General features: G+C 33.1%; 1 protein-coding gene across 1 annotated transcript in view; it reads right to left on the bottom strand.

Moving 5' to 3' along the window:
• LOC124354746 (sodium channel protein 60E-like) overlaps nt 1-21676 on the bottom strand; it is a 748213-nt gene that overhangs the window by 135554 nt on the left and 590983 nt on the right. The window contains exon 4 of the mRNA XM_046805417.1: nt 4410-4630. Coding sequence (XP_046661373.1) covers nt 4410-4630 — 221 coding nt within the window. The remainder of the gene's footprint in view (nt 1-4409; nt 4631-21676) is intronic.

The raw sequence follows: 21676 nt of genomic DNA, 5'->3' as shown, positions 1-21676 counted from the left end.
TTTTTCTAACCCACTTAGGATTTATTTCCTTGATGAAAATTTTATGTATACACAAAATCATTTTGGAACTTTTAATTTTAATTTGAGTAATTTGTTAACAGTTTTTGATTTGTTGAGGTTTTGAGTTTGAATTAATGTAGTAAATTTGGTATTATTATCGTACACTGCATCACAGTATAACACATTCACGCCTATAGATCCATGTTACACGCATCGTGTATTAATACTATTCTAGAACTAGGTAAGATGTTGCATACATGCCAACCAAGAATGTTACAGTTGTAGTTCCACCTGTTTGGTGGCCACATGATTTCCCTCGAGAGTTTCGTTGTCTGTTTGTGGAATATTCATCCAATTTCTGCTGATGCGTAACGCAAAATATATATTCCTCAATCACCGCATATCTTAGAAGGTATTTGAACTTGTTTAATTTTTTTATGTACTAGTAATACCACCGTTAATTACATAGTTTCTATAAAACTACAGTTGCTTTTGTTCGTAATTTTTATATTTCTATACTATTGGAAAATGTACAGAGTTATAAAATGCTTGTTCTATGAAGTAAAAATAAATTATCGAAATATATAGTACTTATACTGTATTTACTATAGTCTGACACTTTTTAATAGTGAAGTTCTTATACTCTGTTGAATCTAAATCAACTTCGGTCTCTAACCTTCTTTACTCCATTATAAGTTAACTCGCAAAATTGCTTTAAAACTTAATAAAAAATGTTCAAGTCCATTATTTATGAGCCTAGAGAAAAATATAACTGTTCTAGATTGCTTATAAAATTTCCCGAAGTTTTTATTCTCAAATATTTTGGTTTTCAAGATATTGGTTACATTACGTACTATAGGATATTCTGAGGACCAAGAACTGGCGAAAGAAACTGTGAAATAAGGTAAAAATTGATCTCAGAAATATCGTGGCTAACGTGATTGGCCAGATTGGTATACCATTTCGTTTCAAAATAGAGGAATTTGATATTTTTTTATTCACAAATCTGTTACTGAAGTAGCTGGAATAAATTAAAAATTGTTTCCGAATATTAAACAATTTTTAAACTTTTTATATTTTTGAGATAGTGAGTACACGTAAATCCCATGGGAAGTACATAGATTATTAACAGTTCAGTTGTCATAAAACATACCTACTTCTTCCGACTAAGCCAGAAAGACTATAGCAGACAGAAGGGGAAAGATGCTGTCATCACTACCGTGCTTTACAGCATTGCATTGTAGTTAGTTGAATAATATTACGAAATTTAGTTAGTTCTGTGTGTCACCTAAACATAAATTGGATGAATATTCCATATGCAACGAAACTCTCATGGGAAATCGCGTGGCCACATCACAGGAGGAGCTGCAGTTGTAACATTCTTGGTTGGCATGTAAAACATGTGAGCAACATCTTAAACTCGTTCTTTTGTTGTACAGCATTACTAAACGATACGCGAGACGTGGCTCCCTGAGCGTGTCAACTAGGTCATGTTATTTGTCAAGCGTAAACTTGTTCCTAGTTTCAAAATATTCAACACAGTTATATTTTAAATTGATAAAATAAATTTACTTCTTATATATTTTAATTAATTTAAAAATGTAAAAAGTTCTTTATTATAATACAAACTTATTACAATGTAATGTTTACATAGTTATTGATTGAGGATAGTTTATAGAGAAAAGTTTAAAACTAATAGGCATCATGAAACTGCTGAAGTGTTTATATGTTTGGGCGAATAATTGAGGCTGCCCGCAGCAGTTGATCAAACAACACAATCTGGCAGTCACTGACTCCTCCCCCATATTTCATCTGTACAAGAGCTCGTTTGTAATAATTAAACCACGAATCACAATTAGTAATATCCACGAAACGTTGCCAGTTTATCGCCTCGCATCATTTTAATTCCATTCCTTTTTTATACTACACTATCACTGTATCTTATTTAAATAATGTGGAAAGTTATATCTTCTGAAAGTTGTTTGTATCATTTTCTGTGACGAATTTGGAACGACAAATTGAATTAGACTAAATTGTGATTCGGTCCCTTAAATATAGTTTAGGCCTAAACAACTAAAAGAAAATTTTACAAGAAAACATTTTTCTTTGAAAATAATGCACTGTTTCCTAAACTAATGCCATTCAAAAAGTTATTAAACATTAAGAGCAAGAGCTTAGGTTATAATCTTCGATATTCTATGGTATGATATTTCAGAAAAGTACAACTCTAAAAGCTTTGAGAGGGTTTTAGAGTTTTCAGTATCAACAAGAGAATTTTAGAGGAATGAACTACAAACTTTGTATTTGACTTTTAATTCCTAATTCCTGAATATTATTCAATTTAATCTGTTCAGTATGGGAATATACACATTTTTTACAATAAAGAATATACGTATTTCAAGAGTTGTACACATTACAGATCTCTGGTTCTAATTCTCTAGAACATTACAAATTTAAGAAGGTACTATATTACTGTTAGTAAGAACAGCCCAAATAGCTAATCTTAAAAAAAATCTAAAAATTTTTCTTTTTTATTTACGAAAAATATATATTATTTTCGTCATATTATTAAACCTTGTGTAATCTGATTGTTGTTGCTTTTCGTCAAGGACGTACTACTCGTACATTTTCTTGCAAGGACGACATGTCTTAATGGAAGCGTAAAACTAGTCAACATTCAACTTACTCTTGTAAGAGATGTTAGCAGTGTAATTACAACAAAGCCACTTTCATAATTGATAGCAAATGTTTAATAAGATAAGCGAGGTGGTCTACTGCAAGCTTTTACAGATTGTGTAAAATGGAGAGGAGAGGAAGGGTCTATTTAATGCCATGAAACGTTACAGCGGATAAAGAATGAGTCCCTCCCACATAAGTCCTCTTAGCCTACCTTTGATCTTTATCCCTTGCCAGAAGTCCTTTTCGAACAACTTCCTTTTACAGTTTTGTAGTTTTAATTTTAAAAGTTGATTCCAAAAGAGGTTTTAAATATAACAGAGATTTAAATTAAGCAGTTATTTTGATAATGATACACAGCAGCAGCAATCGATGAAAATATCATGGTTTAACAATGGAAACATTTTTAAATAAGAATTTTATTCATTAGAATAATAGTGTCTTAATTGTATACCTAATAAAACCTAAAGCAAACTTTTGTAAACCTGCAATGTTTAAATAGTATACTATCTTCCCGTGAGATCCCAGTAGGGTCTGCAGATGTCAACTACTAATCATAAGGGAGTACAATGTTGTACGCGGTTTGCCCTATATCGGCACTGCGACATGGGCACCAGTTGTGTAATTTGCTTACTGCTGTTTATGGATGTATAGTTGAAGTAATATACATTGTATGATTAACTAATATTTGAAGCACTAGCCTGGCACAACCTTATTAATGACACTTGTTATACAATTCATTTTATTAAATGGTGCTAGCCGAAAATGTTGTAGTCTGCATACTCGTATGGGTAGTTAACCTACTATAGTAAGGCGTAGCCGCAAATTGAGATTTTCTCCCCACTTCTTACACCGGAAGTATGTTGGAACGAACGTAAAAAGGGCCTATTGACCGAAAAATGCTTTTCGGACCTATTATTTTTACTTCGTGTTCGGGGCAACGAAGCAAACTCAACTATAACATTGTAAAATATTATTTATTCGAATCAGATGTAATTTTGGTTTTGATGCGCTCAAAACCGGATATAGTTAGCACGATTCTACAAGCACGGATTACTTATATTCGCAAAGTATATTTTAGGAAGAACAAGTAGACTCCTATTAATAATATGTGCTCAGCCACCTGATCTCCTCAATATTATATTTTACATTATTATTAATGTACAAAAAAACCCCGGATAAAGAATTAAAAGTATGAGAGGAAACAGAGAAGATAGTGGGAAGAAGACTGATACACAACAAACTGAGTCTTATTAATTCAATCCAAAATTAAAATTAAAATACCTATTAGGCTGACTACCATCTAGCCCTACATATAGCTCCTGTAAATTTGACTTTTAATTTGAAAGAGAAAGTGTTTTGTTCCTCCAAGAGAATAGAACATGGCTGTCTTTGAGCTTAGTGATTTTAGGTATGACAGTCATAATTTCTCTGTTCTTTAAGTAACCTGAAGTAATCGTGAATGTTATCAGGGTCAAAACTGTAGTTCCGACCAGATCCTTCAGTGACTGACTATCCCGATACTTAGTCACTTCGTGATATAAACACATAGATTGTTGCCATTTTTTTGTAGTTGATTTTACCACATTATTTAAAGATAGGCTCAGATGATTATTGCCTAACGAGAGAAATCGCGTGACTTGGACCGAGATTTGAACCCGGGACCCTAGTGTAATAAGTTAAGACACTAACAGCTCGACTACCAAGGAGAATGTCTCTATGCATGTGTTTACCTGGCATGATAGAGACAGTCTTGAGCGCCCTGAGCACCCGGAAAGTCCGAAGGCCTGCGAGATTGCCAACGTCCATGCCGATGGTCGCGTATCCGGAAGTGATGACCACGAAGTCCAGCCAGTTCCAGGGGTTGCGCAGGTACGTGTACTTGTTCAGGATGAACCCCTTCGCTATCGACTTGATGATCATCTCCGCCGTGTAGATGGCCAGGAAGATATACCTGGAACAAGGTAGAGAAGTAAAACACACGGGAATTATACAAATGTTATAAGGACATTCAGAGCAATATTGCGCCTTTTTGTACGATGAGACGCTAGACTGTTTATACAATTGAGATCAGGGTAGTTAACTGTAGGATCACATGCACCGGAATAAAATACATGCGTTGACTAAGCGTTTATATTGCAGAGAGCATAGAGATTAAGATAAATATCTTACATCTATATAAAACTGCAAACTGATAAACTTGACTATTTTATCCACATTTGACATATTCGTACTAAAATATAAAAGAATTGTAATGTTACTTTTCGTTTTACAAGTTATCTGTGATATTACAAAAAACCAAACAAATTTCAGCAATTTATATTTACATATCTAATTATTATAACTGAAGTAATGAAAAATAAATACTACACCCTGACTATTAGACAACTCAGACCTTTACGCCTCACTGTGTTTTTAGTACTAGGACTAGTATATATTCGCCAGGGCTCCGCTATATGCATAGGGTTACAATTTCTTAGATTGTGGTTAACGTTTTGCAGTGAGACTTCTGTTTTATATGTAATAAATGACGCTAAAGCTACCATTGTATGGCAATATTGAGAAATCAACCAAGTGCTTGTTCAACTTGAACTTTTTATTGTTATCTGTTGGCAGTTTTGAAAGTTTTGCGAGGTGATTTTAGTCATATTCAGACGAAAAACGATAAGTAGATTGGATACAGTTTTTTAGATAAAAACTATTGTATGAATTCTGACCTCAGATATGGTAAGCACTTTTCATCGTGTATGTAAAGACTATCATCAGTTATAAAGTAATATGGCTGATGATACCAAATATCAATTTAAAATGATGTCTCGTACTCAAGATCTCCTGCAGCAGTACGGAATGCCAGAGTCAGCTTACCTTTCAGATATATTTGGAATTACATCTAAATAGTGGTATCGACCTGTTCCCATGTTACAGGGAAACATAGACTGTATAAGGCAAACTGTGCTCTACAAAATTATAATACATAAATATAATTTGGATCCATTGATTTTGGGATTGATGTGAGCTGAAAATCACCTAATACTTAAATGACAGTACTTGCGCCTTAGTACTATTACAGCACGCCTTTGGTATCATACACAATACTATTATGCAGCATGTTTATTGGTTTCTTGAAGATGAGACACTTAGAGGTAAAATGATAGATTTGATATCATAGTGCTTCACACTTTCGAATAAAATTGAATGCAATTTGTAATATGAATCCGAATCCTGAAATCCTTAAAGTGTAATTTTGTATTTAGTATTATTGATTTAACATATGGGTGGTTAGAGTTAATGTTAAACATACATTATAATCATATCAAGTTTTATATACTGATCTTTACAATCTGGTCACCAGTGATATGGATCGTCAATTATATAATCCTACCAATTGTAAAATCGTAAATATTATACTCCTATAATGCCAGTAGTATATAATCAAGGATGAAGAGCTTACGAAGAGAAACTGACGTATTGTTCATACAATATTTATATATTTCACACCCATTCTTCAAAATTAACTCCTAAAGTCATAGTTGATCGGCTGTAGACAAGTTTAAAGTAAAAATTTCAAACAAAATATTTAAAAATGTTTATATCGTATTAATTATTATAATTAATACATATAGACATGAATACACAAAAATAGAGTAAATTCTTGTAATCATGTTAATATAGCAATATTGATATTGATCAGATCAATAACCACAATAGTAATAAATTAATAATAGTTGTACATTCATTCATATTTTAGAACAAATTACTCGACAACTTTTACGTAAACAAAAACATTACCGATACTAATATTTTATTCAAGAAGGCATCGAGAATATTTCGCTTTGAGATGAATGGCTATTTATCGCGCGAATCTTATAACAAACGACGCAGAACTCAGTCACGTGATGGAGTGAAACTATGACGTCATCTGCTATTGACTCAGTTGATCTATTACCCCACCTAACTTAGCCAATCTGTCATACTCCCAGCTGTTCCTTTGGCTATGAGTAACGTTTATCTTTATTCACTCCACTTTCCTTCAGTTAAATACTTGATAGTATGAATAGACTGTCAGAAGGAATAGAACCGAATAATAAAGAATAACAGGTAGTACTTAGGTTTTAGTAAAACTAATGGTAGAATATGTTGAAAACTACAAATTTTCGTTTTCTGTTCCTCTATTTTTGGTTTATATTCTTTTTATAGGTTTAGCAAATTTGTTTAAAGTAAACTTTTTATGTCTCTATAAGAAAAAAACTTATTATATACGAAGAACTCTAAACGTGTAGTGCAACTAAAAAGGGCTCTTATATTCTGAACACATATAAGTTCCTACGTAGGTCAAAATGACCTAGGTAGTATATAATCAAGTATAAGTATAGTATAAGCAAATGACGTAGGTAAATTGCGACAAGAGGTGCTTCAAACTAACGGATAACACGTATTAATGCAAAGTAGATATAATATATTATTAATCATAACAGTACCTATATTGAATACTCAAAGAAAAGTATTTACAGAAAAGCAATAATAATGTCACCAAACTATTAAAGGCCATGATTATAGGGCTAAATTGTTTTATGGTCTGGGAATGTTATGATTGGCTAAGCAGGATGGTGGAGGTGCTTAGAAAAATGTTGCATGAGATGTCTCTTTGTGCTGTGTGTATTACAGGACTATCCTTGATCTCTGAGAACCATGAAGTATTGAGTCGGAAGCTCTTCTAGACGAGGATACAATATGCTAGTGAGTGCAAGACAATTTCCTGGGTTTCCACATCAATATACCCCATCCCACACCCCCAACTTTTGAAAACGTGTGTGTAGCATGATAAGATGGTTTCAGTGACCACTATGAGTGCCAAATGATCAACACCGTAAAACAAAGTTGAGCGTGGGATGGACAAGCACCTCTTGAAGGTTTTTCAAAACAGCAAATAAATGATATAACTAGACTCGCGGAGAACCAGACAAGCAACTTATTCCACTTTCAAAGCAACATGGCTTGACATTTATTGTGAAGCAAATACATGATGATGAATAAACCTTACTTTGATTTTTCTATGCATTATTCTATAAAACAAGTAAACGTCTTCTAGGCAGCATAAAAATTATTATATTTAGCTGTCACCTATATTAAACTACTATATAACAATTTTATTTTCTACGTTTTACTTTAATTTTGGTTTGAAATAGATTGTTTCTATCTTTTATTAATTAATGTGATATTAATTTAGTTAGATAAATTATCTTCATAGTTCAATTACAAATTATATGCTTTTACTAATCATTTTACAAAGTCATTGCATTTAACTCATAAAAAACTAAAGTTTCCCAAAATAAACGGGATAACTTCTTTAAGTATAGGCTTGAAATATTTTAGACTTAATATACTTTTGTCCACTTTTGTATTCAGTGAAATAATCTTGAAGAGCTATGGATTTAACATAAAATAATATTTCCAAATCCAAAATCAATTGTACCACCTTAAGACAGCACCCACTCTAACTGTCACTCTACGCAGTAACGCAGGCCTATCGACTAGCCCTTTTTACCAATACTAATAATAATAAACGGGATAACTTCTTATGTACTTCTTATGTAATAAATGTACTGTTTATGGACATCCACTGGGTTGCTTAATTTAATCACAAATTGTTTTTGCTGTACACTGTAAAGGTTTTCCTGTTAAGTATAAATCAGCCAGAATCAACTGCCCTTGGGATTTTATCTCGGTTACTACCATAATAAAATTAAAAAAAACTTTGATTTGTACACATTTTGAGATGTACACTAAGATTTGATTATCGTACCAAATCAAATTTTGAAAGTTTATAGTTATCATGGTCATAACAAATAAAAAATAAAACTGTTTCAATGTTTTTCAAGATATTAACAATACATTTCGCCCTTAAATTGTGTTTAATAACTAGAAAGGTTTAAGAGAGCCTTTCAGAGCGTACAATAGCATAGGAGTAACACAAAGGAACACATTAAGTACAATAATCCTGGGGAACCTGATACGATTGTAGTTAATATGCCATGAATGAGTTCGTAAGCCACCCAATTCAATTGAAACTCCAATATGTTGGCAGTTTATGCTAATTTGCGAACTTTATTTATTTATATTTACGTAATTAAGAATGTTGTCTGGGTTATGTTATCATATAGGATAAATATACTTTTGTTCACGAACTTTTCAAAAATGTTCAGAAATTGACTTTCAAAACGGAATTTTTCAGTATCAAATATCTTGACAAATGAATTAAGAGAAATACAACTTGTTTGATTCTGTCAACATTTTATACCAATTTTTGAGGTTCCCAGGAATATGCAAGAACCCTTATAAAACCACTTTACAACCCGTCCGTCTGTTCCCACCCTTTCCCCACCCAGGTCCCAAATGTTTAATCCAACCAGAAATCTGGCATAATGTAGCATTATAAATTTATCTTTGAATCAAACATGTATTTCAAAAGTCAAAATAAATACATATTTGACTCACGATAATATTCAAAAGGGCTAAATTTTAGTCAATAATGGACTCAAATAACAAATTGTGGCATAGTATAATAACACTAAAACACTAAACCACCTCGTATGACTTTTTTCAAATACTTATAAAAATATAGAATTACACGAAATATTATTTGACTGAAAAAGTAATAACATTAATAAATCAGTTAAGTACAGTAGAATAATGTTAATTTCAAGTTGAATTCAGGTTTATTTCTATAACAATTTATCAATTTTAAAAAGGAAATAGTTTTCGTTTTAAATCATTTTAAACCAACTTCAAATCAAATTATTTCAATTATTTCATTACACATACTCATTAGTTTGCTTGTGCTTCATAACTTCCATAGTAATTTGTTGGTATACCTATATTTTAATTTATTTCTTACACTCATAATAGTATTAAAAGAGTTCGTTTGGTAATAAAATACAAAATGAATTGCCTAAATCTATTTACAATTAAATGAAAAGTTAAGTACTAAGTTTAAGTTTAACATTCCGATGTGACTGCGAGCTAACAGTCGTAGTAGAGCACTATAATCGTTGTTACATTATCGAGCAGTGTAGATGCTTGGATTGACAACAAGAAATAGAACCAATTGTAGCTAATCTCAGGAAGGAGCGGGTTTGACAGCAGCCACCGGATAACGTCAGCGTTACAGTTCTCTGACAGCGATCTGACATCTATTGTGTGGCTCACTTCACTAGAAACCACGTGCTGACAGAGTTAAAGTGTACTTGCCGAGTATATAAAACATTCTGATGTGACTAAGCTAACAGGTCGTAGTAGAGCACTATAATCGTTGTTACATATCGAGCAGTGGAGACGCTTGGATTGACAACAAGAAATAGAACCAATTGTAGCTAATCTCAGGAAGGAGCGGGTTTGACAGCAGCCACCGGATAACGTCAGCGTTACAGTTCTCTGACAGCGATCTGACATCTATTGTGTGGCTCACTTCACTAGAAACCACGTGCTGACAGAGTTAAAGTGTACTTGCCGAGTATATAAAACATTCTGATTTAACTGTAAGCTAACAGGTCGTAGTAGAGTAGAGCACTATAATCGTTGTTACATTATCGAGCAGTGGAGATGCTTGGATTGACAACAAGAAATAGAACCAATTGTAGCTAATCTCAGGAAGGAGCGGGTTTGACAGCAGCCACCGGATAACGTCAGCTTTACTGTTCCCTGACAGCGATCTGACATCTATTGTGTGGATCACTTCACTAGAAACCACGTGCTGACAGAGTTAAAGTGTACTTGCCGAGTATATAAAACATTCTGATGTGACTGTAAGCTAACAGGTCGTAGTAGAGCACTATAATCGTTGTTACATATCGAGCAGTGGAGATGCTTGGATTGACAACAAGAAATAGAACCAATTGTAGCTAATCTCAGGAAGGAGCGGGTTTGACAGCAGCCACCGGATAACGTCAGCTTTACTGTTCCCTGACAGCGATCTGACATCTATTGTGTGGATCACTTCACTAGAAATCATGTGTTGTTAGAGTTAAAGTGTACGCGCAGAACCTCTAGAACGTTCTAAAAGCTTTGTAGCGAATTCCACTAAATAACATGTGGCGTTGTTATAGTCCTCACAATAACACTTCAACTCAGGAAATTAAACATAGCAATGTCCCATCTTGCATCGTTTAGTGTCGATTCATATATTAAAAAAAATAATAAAAATCGTATCACTAAAAAAATTAGCGTAGTTTTAATAGATGCAAACTTGGTAGGGCTAATCAAAGGGATATCATAACAAATTAAGTGTTCACTAGCACTTTCCGTATAAAACCGGTGTTTTGTACAAGGTTTAAAAATTAAATCTTTTGAAAACAGATCTTACCAACACAATTTTGATTGAATGACGTTGTATAATAAATGTATTAATAAATCAAACTGTATCTTATTAGTTTAAATTGGATGAGAAATAAAAGAGATACGGCTAATTTAGTCGTTGGGGATTTATTCTTTCTTACGCTTAGAAAAATTAATGTTACGTCCAATAGAATATTTTTAAAAATCAATGATGTTAGTTTCATTAACTACGGTTTTAAACTAAAATAGAACAGTTCAATCCATAAAAATGTGTTTTTTATGCGCCCATTTTATACATTTAAATGTGAACGTTTACTATTTGAATTCACATCATTCATTGGAATATGTATGAGAAAATTCTTTGATTTATTTTCTGAACGATCTTAAGTTTGATTTAGAATGCAAAGTGAATGACCAGACATTGATAGTGCTCATTTTACTGATTTATTCTAAAAGTAATCGATATACTTGAACTTGTATCCATAGTAAAAATTTCAATAATATCTTTAGTAAAACGTTGGGTTTGAAATACAACAAAATGAATGGTTTAAATAGATTAGTTTTGACAGATAAAGTATAAATAAATATTTAACATATATTGTTTTTCGTGAATAACAATGCAAACATGGGCATTGTAGGAATGCATTCAACAATACAGTACATACGATGACAACAATGCCGGGGTAAATGCAGGTCTGATATTCCCGACAAAAGGGCAGACAAGGTTGTAGCTATGTTGTCCGTTGGAGAGAGCCAATCATCCTATCGTCCCAATCATGTGGGTTAAGTCGTTCCTTTCATCGGACCTTGCTGCGGGGAAACCTGGATCACAACTCTAAATAGCCCCCTTTTGTACTCTCCTGATGATAAAAATGTGAAAGCCAACATCTGCTCTTGAAAATCTTCATATTGATTATTCATCCTCGACCTGATAACTTTGGCCAAAACATTGCAATACAGGTGTAAGGATTTCCAATAACAATGAAATGTTATAGGGAATGATAATGAGTTAATAAAACTATATTTACAAAGTTATATTGCAGATCCACATTTATTCTAGCTTTTAACTAATTATAATAATGCTGAATTAAACGTTTATATATGATGGAAGGCATAATTGAAACGAGTAAAACAAATAAACAATGTGCAATTAAATGATGCATAATTAAACACAATTACGCTAACGGTTTAATTTTACTTAACATATCATTTATCACGGGTACTTAATGAAAATTATGTAATTTATCAGGTTAAACTGCTGAAGTTTTGTGAGTTTTAACGAGTGGTCGAGTATACAGTATATTAAATAATAAGGAATTTTTATTTCACCAAGTAGATATAGAATAATAAACTTTCTTTACAGATTTAGTTTAATTAGTTAAGTTAAGGTGAAAATTATAAACCTATGTAAGACTTTTATAATAAATATAAAAAAAATTATTTTCTTTAAGAAAATAAAAACAACATCCAATGAAATCCAGATACAACACTATTACTGAACACAGTTTGAATATATGAGGACGCACACAGTTTATGTTATATCTAGAATTGGCTATTAAAAACAGTGTTTCTATCAATGATTAGTAAAAAATTTTCCCTAATATAAAACAGCCAACTGACCCCACACACAACTAAAATTTTGAAATTGTAATCAATTTCAAAGAGAAATAAACCATAATTATTTTTAAAACCATAATCAACTCATATAAGTGAGGTAGAAAGTAGAACGAATTGCCACAGACTTTATTTTCGCCCAAGCATTTATTATGATATATAACCACGAAAAATTAAAATGTTCTTTAAAAGATGAAAGACCCTAATGGCATATAACACTAATGTCTTAAAACTTTAAGATCCGAGATATTTGAATGGGAGAGTGTACAACATTCTCACAAGTTTTATTATTTCTAACAGCAGTTAAAAAACAGAATGAAAATAATTTTAACATTCATAATAAAACGTTTTATTGGCGAGGAAGGGGAGTATGGAAAGTTAGTATGAGCCAGGGTGTGGTAGTGAGGTATGTGCCAGCAATATTGCAAGCCACTGTAGCCATGTGCTTACGGAGTTGTTGAGAGTTTGTCGATCGTTCATGAAAGACAAAATAGTGAATCAAAAGGAGAATATTTTTGGCTTATAACAATGAAGATACAATAAGGTTCTCGACTATTGGAAAATAAACAATTCAGCAACTGCTGATATTGCGTAATACATATCACAATAATTTTCTTTTGTTATGATTCGAGCAATTCTATTTAATATAAATCTAAACGTAAAGCCATATAAAAATGTCAGATTTATTTTTAACGGTTTTAAGTTAAATTTGAGACAATACATATAAATAAATCTTTCCCTTTCAGTAAAACCAGAATAAAAGAATATTTAATTTGCAGATGTCATTATAAAAGCTAAAATAATGAAAATACAATATTAGTTTTGGTTATTATCTGTAAAAAGTTAGTTCTGTCTCCATGACGTATTATGTTTATTTTTTAAAACTTTAGAATCCATCACCTCAGATCCCTACAAGATATTAAAGTTTAATAATTACAAGCATATAGCTAGTGTCCAAAAGCGTCTGAAATCTTTATCTTTGCTTTACGTGAAGAAGCTTAGTTGTTGATAAAAACGTTTCATTACTGTATTTGTCTACCATTTGAAATAATAAAACTAAATTTTCTATATTGTTAAATGACCAAGACAAATGGTCGCAAATAGGTATAAAAGGCCATAACACTTAGAAATTAATACAGTTATGTGGCAAAGACATGCAGAGAATTATTGAAGAGATACGTAATTTCTAAGCATTTGGCAAATATCATTACCATAAAAAGCTTGAACTTGGTTAATTAGATATTTCAACAAACAATGATATTTCATGAGAATGGTCGCATTATTATATATGAATGCTTGAGCATGTTAATGAATAATTAATAATTGTATAATAGTTTCTGTGTTGATTACTTACCGAGTATAACTTGGTTCATTACAGCCTCAGGTAAAGGGCCAGTAGGTAAAAATACTATATCCAAAATCCGTTTCTTGTAAATGTTTGATGCAAATATTTATACTTTTACTAAATTGTGAAACTATAATTGTACAATAAAATCACATTTAAAGACTTGTCAAACGAATGGAGTTGTTTGTTGCTGCTTTAAATCTCTAAAGGTACAATCATAACTGAATTAAATTATGATAATTTTGAAGACAAATACAGAAATAAAGAAGCACGATAAAGAATGTAAGCTCAAAAGTGAGTGGCGAAAGTCAAGCTGGACATGCGAGATAAACGGCCTGTCAGCGGAAATGTGCTGTAATGTGAGATATAGAAGTACAAGGGGATGATTGAATTGAGGTAATATAAAGAAAGAGGACATGGGTTAGGGGCTGAAATGGCCAAGGGGATAAGTTTGGCTATATCACTTTTATTGTGGTAGCTCAGGCCGTTTGTCCGGAGTGTCGGAGTAAGTTTAACAACAATGTCATAGAGTAAGTTGTGCTCATGAGCACAATGACGTGTCACTGTTTGGCACTGTTACCATGGAACTGTTAAGTGACGTAACTGTTTCTAGGTGTAGTGATAAACATAAAGCTTATATCCTAAGTAATAGTTTTTAAGTATAGTTTATTATTAAAGAAACAGGATATACAATTAAAGGGATTTTATTAATTTATTTCACAGATTAGGCAGTTACATTTAATCTTTTAAATACCAAGAAAATAATAATTTTAAATATTCTTAGGCTCGAAAATATTTTTTTAGGAGGTTTAGTCAATAATTACGTGAATAATGAATAATAATATAATCGTCCATAATGTGGTAAATATAAGAGGTCCTACGGTAGCAATGTTTTGCAGATATATTGAAAATGCACTAAATCTTTATTTTACACAACTTTTGGTTTTAATACGGTAATTGTTTATTTATGTAAGTAAACCATAAAACATGTTCATGTTAGAGTGTTAGCAAATAGTGACTGCGGCTGGGACCTAGGTAGTTATACATCAACACACCAACACACCAAAACACACACACACTGACACAGAAGTGCAATGGATTAGGACCGGCGTCATTCTGCCTTATTAATTACCTAGTGCACTTCCCCAATCACACTGATATTTCTTTTTATCCTAAAGTGATTGTTATGTACTCAATCAATCACAAACAATCTGTAAACACCATAACCAGAAAATTGTACCTGACAACGCGTAATAAACAAATTGTCACAGAGCAATGCTTAGCCATGACTTTAAGATGTCACTGAATGAACCGTGCCGGAAAAAGGCAGTTACCGGGCTGGCTCCAATCCTCTGTGCTCGTGAGTGTGGGGGTGCGTGCGTGAGAGGAGACTACCTGGCCCGAAATTGAATAATGTAGAATAATATAGACTTAATTAATCCGTAATTTGGTTAATATAGACTCATTTGTGCTAAATAAGAAACCGTTTCACTGAGCATTGACTGTTTTTCAGTCAGAAATGGGTTAAGACAATCATATATATGGTTAAAATTAGCTACTATAATAATTTCGAAGTGGATTGCGGATGGGTCATTTTCTAATAGTCTTACCATACTGTTACCATCTTACTGATACCATTTTAGAATGGTTTTTCAGTAATTCGCCCATGATATACTGCCATGAATTTTTTGTGAGTGTACTAAAGAAATATCTCTGTTAGTGCACAGAAATGACAAAAATAACAAACAATATACAGAAGGTGGGGCAGGATGGACTTCCTAGTTTCAATCAGTCACTGAAGAGCGTGCAGGTCAGTTAGCGGAGTGAGAGTAGTGGTGTTGACGCCATTTTAGTTGTCAGCATACAGTGGACTGGCGAGCATCGTGGTTTTGTCGTAGAAACGTTTTTTTGAAAACAACGATGACAACGCAGAGGGCATTTCGTAGGCGGTTTGGTTTGACTCGTCATGACAGTATTCCTGATGCTTAAACCATAAGGAAATGGATTACAAATGTACGGGCGACAGGATCTACACTTCCTAGAAAACCAGGCGGGTAACCCAAAAGTGTGAGGACATCGGAAAACATTGTGGCAGTGAGAGCGTATATTGAACAATCCCCATCGTGTTCTGCTCACAAACACGCTGCTGCTCTTGGAATATCGACAAGAACGGTAAGGCGAATTTTGCACTGTGGTCTTCACTTACACCCCTAAAAGATGATGGTTGTTCAAGAATTGGGCCCAAAAGACTGGGTGAAACGTACAGTTGCTTGCAATGCAATGTTAGCCTCTTTGCAAGTCGGCACTATTCTGTGGTGTAGCGATGAAGCCCGTTTCCACCTCTCCGGCTTAGTAAATAAGCTTAACTTTCGGTACTGGACAGCTGAAAACAAACACACTCTTCAATAAAGACCTCTTCATTCACAAAAATTGACAGTTTTCTGCACTGTATCCTCCATAGGCATTGGCTCTTACTTATTTGAATCTGAAGGTGCAACTGTTTCTGTGAACTCTGTGCGCTATTGTGAGATGCTGGAGAGTTCTTTATTCCCTAAAAAGGAAGAGTATGGTGAGGAAAATGATATGGAAGCCTTTTAGTTTCAACAGGATGGTGCCACGGCCCATACCACTCGTCGTTCACGCAAAATCCTGCAAGAACAGTTTCCCGGCCGCCTAATCTCATTGCGAGGAGATGTTCTATGGCCCCTATGGCTCGCTGGTCAGAGTTTTTGAAAACTTTTATGAACGACGTAATGTGTGCATCGTTCGTCAAGGTCGTCTCACCTGGACGATATCATTTTCAAAACTTAATGAAAACTAAATGGCATTATATGTATTTTTCGGAAATAAATAGCTTATTTAATTATCTTGGATGTCATTTTTACAATTAACCATTCAAATCAGGGAGTCCATACTAGTGGCTAGTAAAGCCGTTCTAGACATATTACTATTTTTCCCTCAAGTTATGATTCGGGTGGCGGTTACAAAGAGAAATTTTGTCATAATTAGAAGAAGCAAACTATTCTTGGAATACATCTTTTGAAAGATACATTTTCCACAGTTAGGCAGATGAATTCAGAATTAGTTCTTTATGCTTGATGTTCTTAAGGAGTTTAATAAGAATAGCGCGAGAGGAAACCATTTCCATTACTACTATCACTCCCTTTACGTGAATTTTCAGTTTATTCAATTCATGGTCTGTAAAATTTGTGGAATTTTTAAGTTAAAACGCAAGATAAACTAACGTACCGAGTCAATTATCGATTCCATAAAGAAAAAGAAATAAGAATTTTCTATTGGACAAATAAAATGGTTCAGTATGTTTTCAAAATTAATACGTAACAAGAAAACGCATATAAGCTTCTCCATATAAGTGGAATATTATTTCAGAAGTATTCTTTTATTTACCTACATTTGGTGAACTTGGGTGTACTAGCTTCTCTCTTTTGATTAATTGAACAGCATTATATTAATTATTACTGACTTGATTTCAATATATTCTGTGTAATATATTAGATAGTACAAAGTGTACTTTATTCCACGTTTCGATGAAGTCAGTCGGAAAAAATAGGTAGATTTTGTGACAAATATTATTAATTTATTCTCATGTTATATACATGTATTCAATATCTCGAAAAACCATATATATATATATATATATATATATATATATAGTTTTAGGAAATGTTATAACAAGGTATTAAGAAGATACAGTTTTGTACCAAGTTGTTTCGGCATTATATAGCTAGTTAATGGTGAGTTTTGCGTGATTAACGTATAATCAATATCTCATCGTGCACGTGCGTGAGTGTCTTTTGTGTGTGTACCCCAACCAGCATCCAGACCGTGATCTAGATATAACCATGATGGGTGGCTAATTCAACACTTGTGTTAATAGTGTATACACAGTGCGAAATGTATTCTTATCAACTTATCCATATACTATCAGTAAACAAATAATTTGTTCAACTCGTTTCATTTATTTTATAATGACTTTTTCTGAATAACAATAATGTTATTGCTCCGTTACACTTCTTCAATTGATATATATTTTAATTATATTACAATTAATAATATATAACTTGCAATAAGTTACAAATTAAGAATTCAATTCCTTGTTGGGTACCGCTTTTATTCAGAGAACTTTTATTAAAGTACAGGGTAATAATATATAAATATCTTATTTTAATTTGAAACAGAATTTTCATTTAAGAATTTGAAAATACTGTCAATACACTAAACGTTACAATCGATTAGGTGATTTTTAGTATGAAATAGAACCACATTAAAGCACATTTAAAATTACTAATACACAAATTAAGTATTCAAAACATTTTAAATGAAGTTCATTCAGTTACAAAACTTTCTCCAACTTCCTTGATTCAAGTTTGTAAGCTTATTGTATTAAGGATAAATCATTGTAACCAACTTCAAGAAGGAGGGGGTTATACTATTCGGCCTATTACTATATTATTTTTGTTATGCATGTCGTCCGTTTTTTTTTTCAGAAAGTACTGAACTGATTTGGATGAAACTTGTTCAAATGAAAGAGCTCTTCTCGATATTTGTCCCACTTATGATTTTGTTTTGGATTAGTCAAGTATTCGGCTAAAAACGCACTTAAGAAGTTTCTAACAAGCACATTGAGAACCCAGAAAAATCAAATTGCGGAGTTGCGGTCTTTTTAAAGCTACTGCGGCTTGCCTGAGAATTGCTAGGAAACATCAATTTCCGCCTTAGGCTTCGGAATGAAGCCCTTAGAAGGCAAAATTTTAAAACCAGCCCAGTCAAGGGATAGGGTTGTCTGTGGAATTTGAAGAGAGAGAGGAGGGAGAGAGAGAGGGAGAGAGAGAGAGAGAGAGAGAGAGAGAGAGAGAGAGAGAGAGAGAGAGAGAGAGAGAGAGAGAGAGAGAGAGAGAGAGAGAGAGAGAGAGAGAGAGAGAGAGAGAGAGAGAGAGAGAGAGAGAGAGAGAGAGAGAGAGAGAGAGAGAGAGAGAGAGAGAGAGAGAGAGAGAGAGAGAGAGAGAGAGAGAGAGAGAGAGAGAGAGAGAGAGAGAGATTAATTATTTTCCTGCGCCTTCGGTGAAGTGCAACAGAAAGTTTTGAGTTACTGTTTAATGGATTGTATTTCATCTATTTCTACTCTTCAGAATTTATTTCCTCAACAACCTTCCTTTTACGCAAATTTCACTCATTGGTCCAGCCGTTCTATACACAGCGCCTAACAACACGTTTATTTCAACGTTTTTCGTCAGTATGAGATGGAATATGGTCATAGAGTATCGATGTCCTTTTTTGTTATATTCGGAGTTCATTGGTCATCTGAAAGGGACATTAATTTACACATCAGTGACATGGGAGACTGAGAGTCTTAAGGCTCAATGTAAGTACTGAAGCACTCAGGATTAGCCTGAAGTGTTGACTGATTTATTACCTCTGGTAACTATCCCTTCGTGCATTTGCTGATACATGGTTTAATGGATCTCCAAACTTTCTAGCCATCTTTTCTATGATGAAGGTAAATACATACTATTAACAGTGAATCGTCAGGTTTTTTGAACTCTATAACCCTTTTGTGTTTTTGAGAGGAGCACCACTATTGCCATAAGATTTTAATGACAAAGATTTCTCTCCTCAGAAAACTACTTATACCATTTAAAATTTTTGGATGATGCTCGTGGTCTAACATTTTTGTTTATAATATTAACCAATTATAGTCAAATTTTAACTTTAAAAAAATTTCCCAGAATGGTAAATATATTCTTCCAAAAAATGAATGTTATATTAAAGTTTAAACCCTAGTCTTTAAACCCTACATGCAAAAACTCCGGCTATTTTAATAGTGCTTAACGAAAAAATTTAAACTTTTATTTAGAATTTTAGTTTAAAATTTAAATGTAATTGATTCAACTTAGATACTTGCAAAATTACATCAACGCTTCCTATTACATAGTTTAAAGTTCACAATTTCTACCCACAACAAATCTTTGAACAAATATATTTTATCTTAATAAAAGTTTTAACTATTAAGTCTTGGTTTAACGGAATAACACTTAAACAGTCTATTTGAAGACACTAGGTCTTCGCATAGTGGTATTTATTACTATATTTACGCTTTTGCCTAAGATTGTGTTTTGTACTGTTTTAGTAGTAAACGTAAATCACGTGTGTACGATATAATTGAACATAACATTATTATGTTTCTTTTGCATTTATTGTAGATTGTGTTTACCGTTGGAAGTTAATGGAATACTATATGATTAGGTTCAAAATGTTTGATCAGCTTAAACGAGGGGATCACGTTTGGTAACCGTCATCAATAAACTCGGAACGTTAACCACCCTTACTACTAGCCAAACATTGGCGTTTAGATAACAGTGCCAACCATCACGTAGAAGAGAATGAAAGATGAAAGGAAATGAACTGTCAGTGTCCGTGTTGAAATGGCTGAGCTGCGGTCACTGGTCAAACGCGAGGACGTCACGTAACCAGATAATGGCGTAACTGCAATTGTCGAGGATTTGCAGTGGTACCAATCCAACACGACAGCTATTTGCATTGTTTCCAACATAACATAGATGAAACATATAATTATGTAATGTACGATCAACTGGCTGTAATGGCCACATAGATAACCATGGTCGTTAAAACATCCAGTACCACAATCTAAATGATAAAGATTTTATTATGTTTAATATATATTCAGTAAACATTTTACTAACTTTTCTTTCGTCTTATGGGTAATTTAAGAAATAGAGGAGTAATACAGAATCAACATAAATTGAGGTACGTACAATTATGTATTAGGAAATGCTAAACATGTTAAACTTTCCGACAACTTTATATGTGTAAACCTTTTAAAAATCAACTCAGAAAACTAATAAAAGTAACATATTAAATTAAAAGTTTATATGTTCTTCCGATTAATTAGTAATTAGTGTTGAAAAAATAGCAATAATTATACAATTAATTTAATAAATGTAAATAAAAGTCGTTTGACAGGTACTCTTTCTTCCAATCATATGTTAGTTTGGCTATTTAAAAGCATCTGTGACAGATATGGCTAAATACAAAATAATTGAATCGTAAAAAATAAGGGCTCTGTCGTGTAGTGCACACTCACCCGGAAAGTGAGAGATTCGAATTAACAACTGGATCGGTTTTTTGGTGATATTATTCTCCTGTTGGTGTCTAACATCAGTAGAATTAACATTGTTATGTAAATATTAGTTTTTGCTTTTGAACCCGTCAATACAAATTAAAAGATATAAATAAATAAAAATCTTGTTTCCTTTTTTGTTTTTAGAGTATATTTTTAATGAAGACTTCCGAGCCTGAAAATTGATATATTGAGAGATACAAGCAGGGAGTTAGGATTCATAGTGGCCATCTCTGGATCACTGGGAAGAAAATAGTGGCTATGAATAGCAATGACTTCAGGCCCATTGGGAGATCTAAATGATCACCAATAACCTGAGATTCATGGTGAAGATCTCAGTGACCACCAGTGAACTCAGGATCATTAATGAAATCTCAATATCCAGTTGAAGTTTCTGAAATATGTCGAATTTGCAGGCCTCTAGTTCAGAAGTTGCTCTGCAATGGTATAAACATTTTGTAATTATCCCAATGACAGTTTTAGGGCAACTTTCTCGCCGCTCCAGTAATATATGAAACTTTTCACTATCATATCAACAAAATATCGATGGC

This window comes from Homalodisca vitripennis, chromosome 2 (genome assembly GCF_021130785.1).
Source record: "Homalodisca vitripennis isolate AUS2020 chromosome 2, UT_GWSS_2.1, whole genome shotgun sequence".
In the NCBI taxonomy this organism is placed as follows: Eukaryota; Metazoa; Arthropoda; class Insecta; order Hemiptera; family Cicadellidae; genus Homalodisca; species Homalodisca vitripennis.
This window is presented reverse-complemented; position numbering and strand designations above follow the sequence as displayed.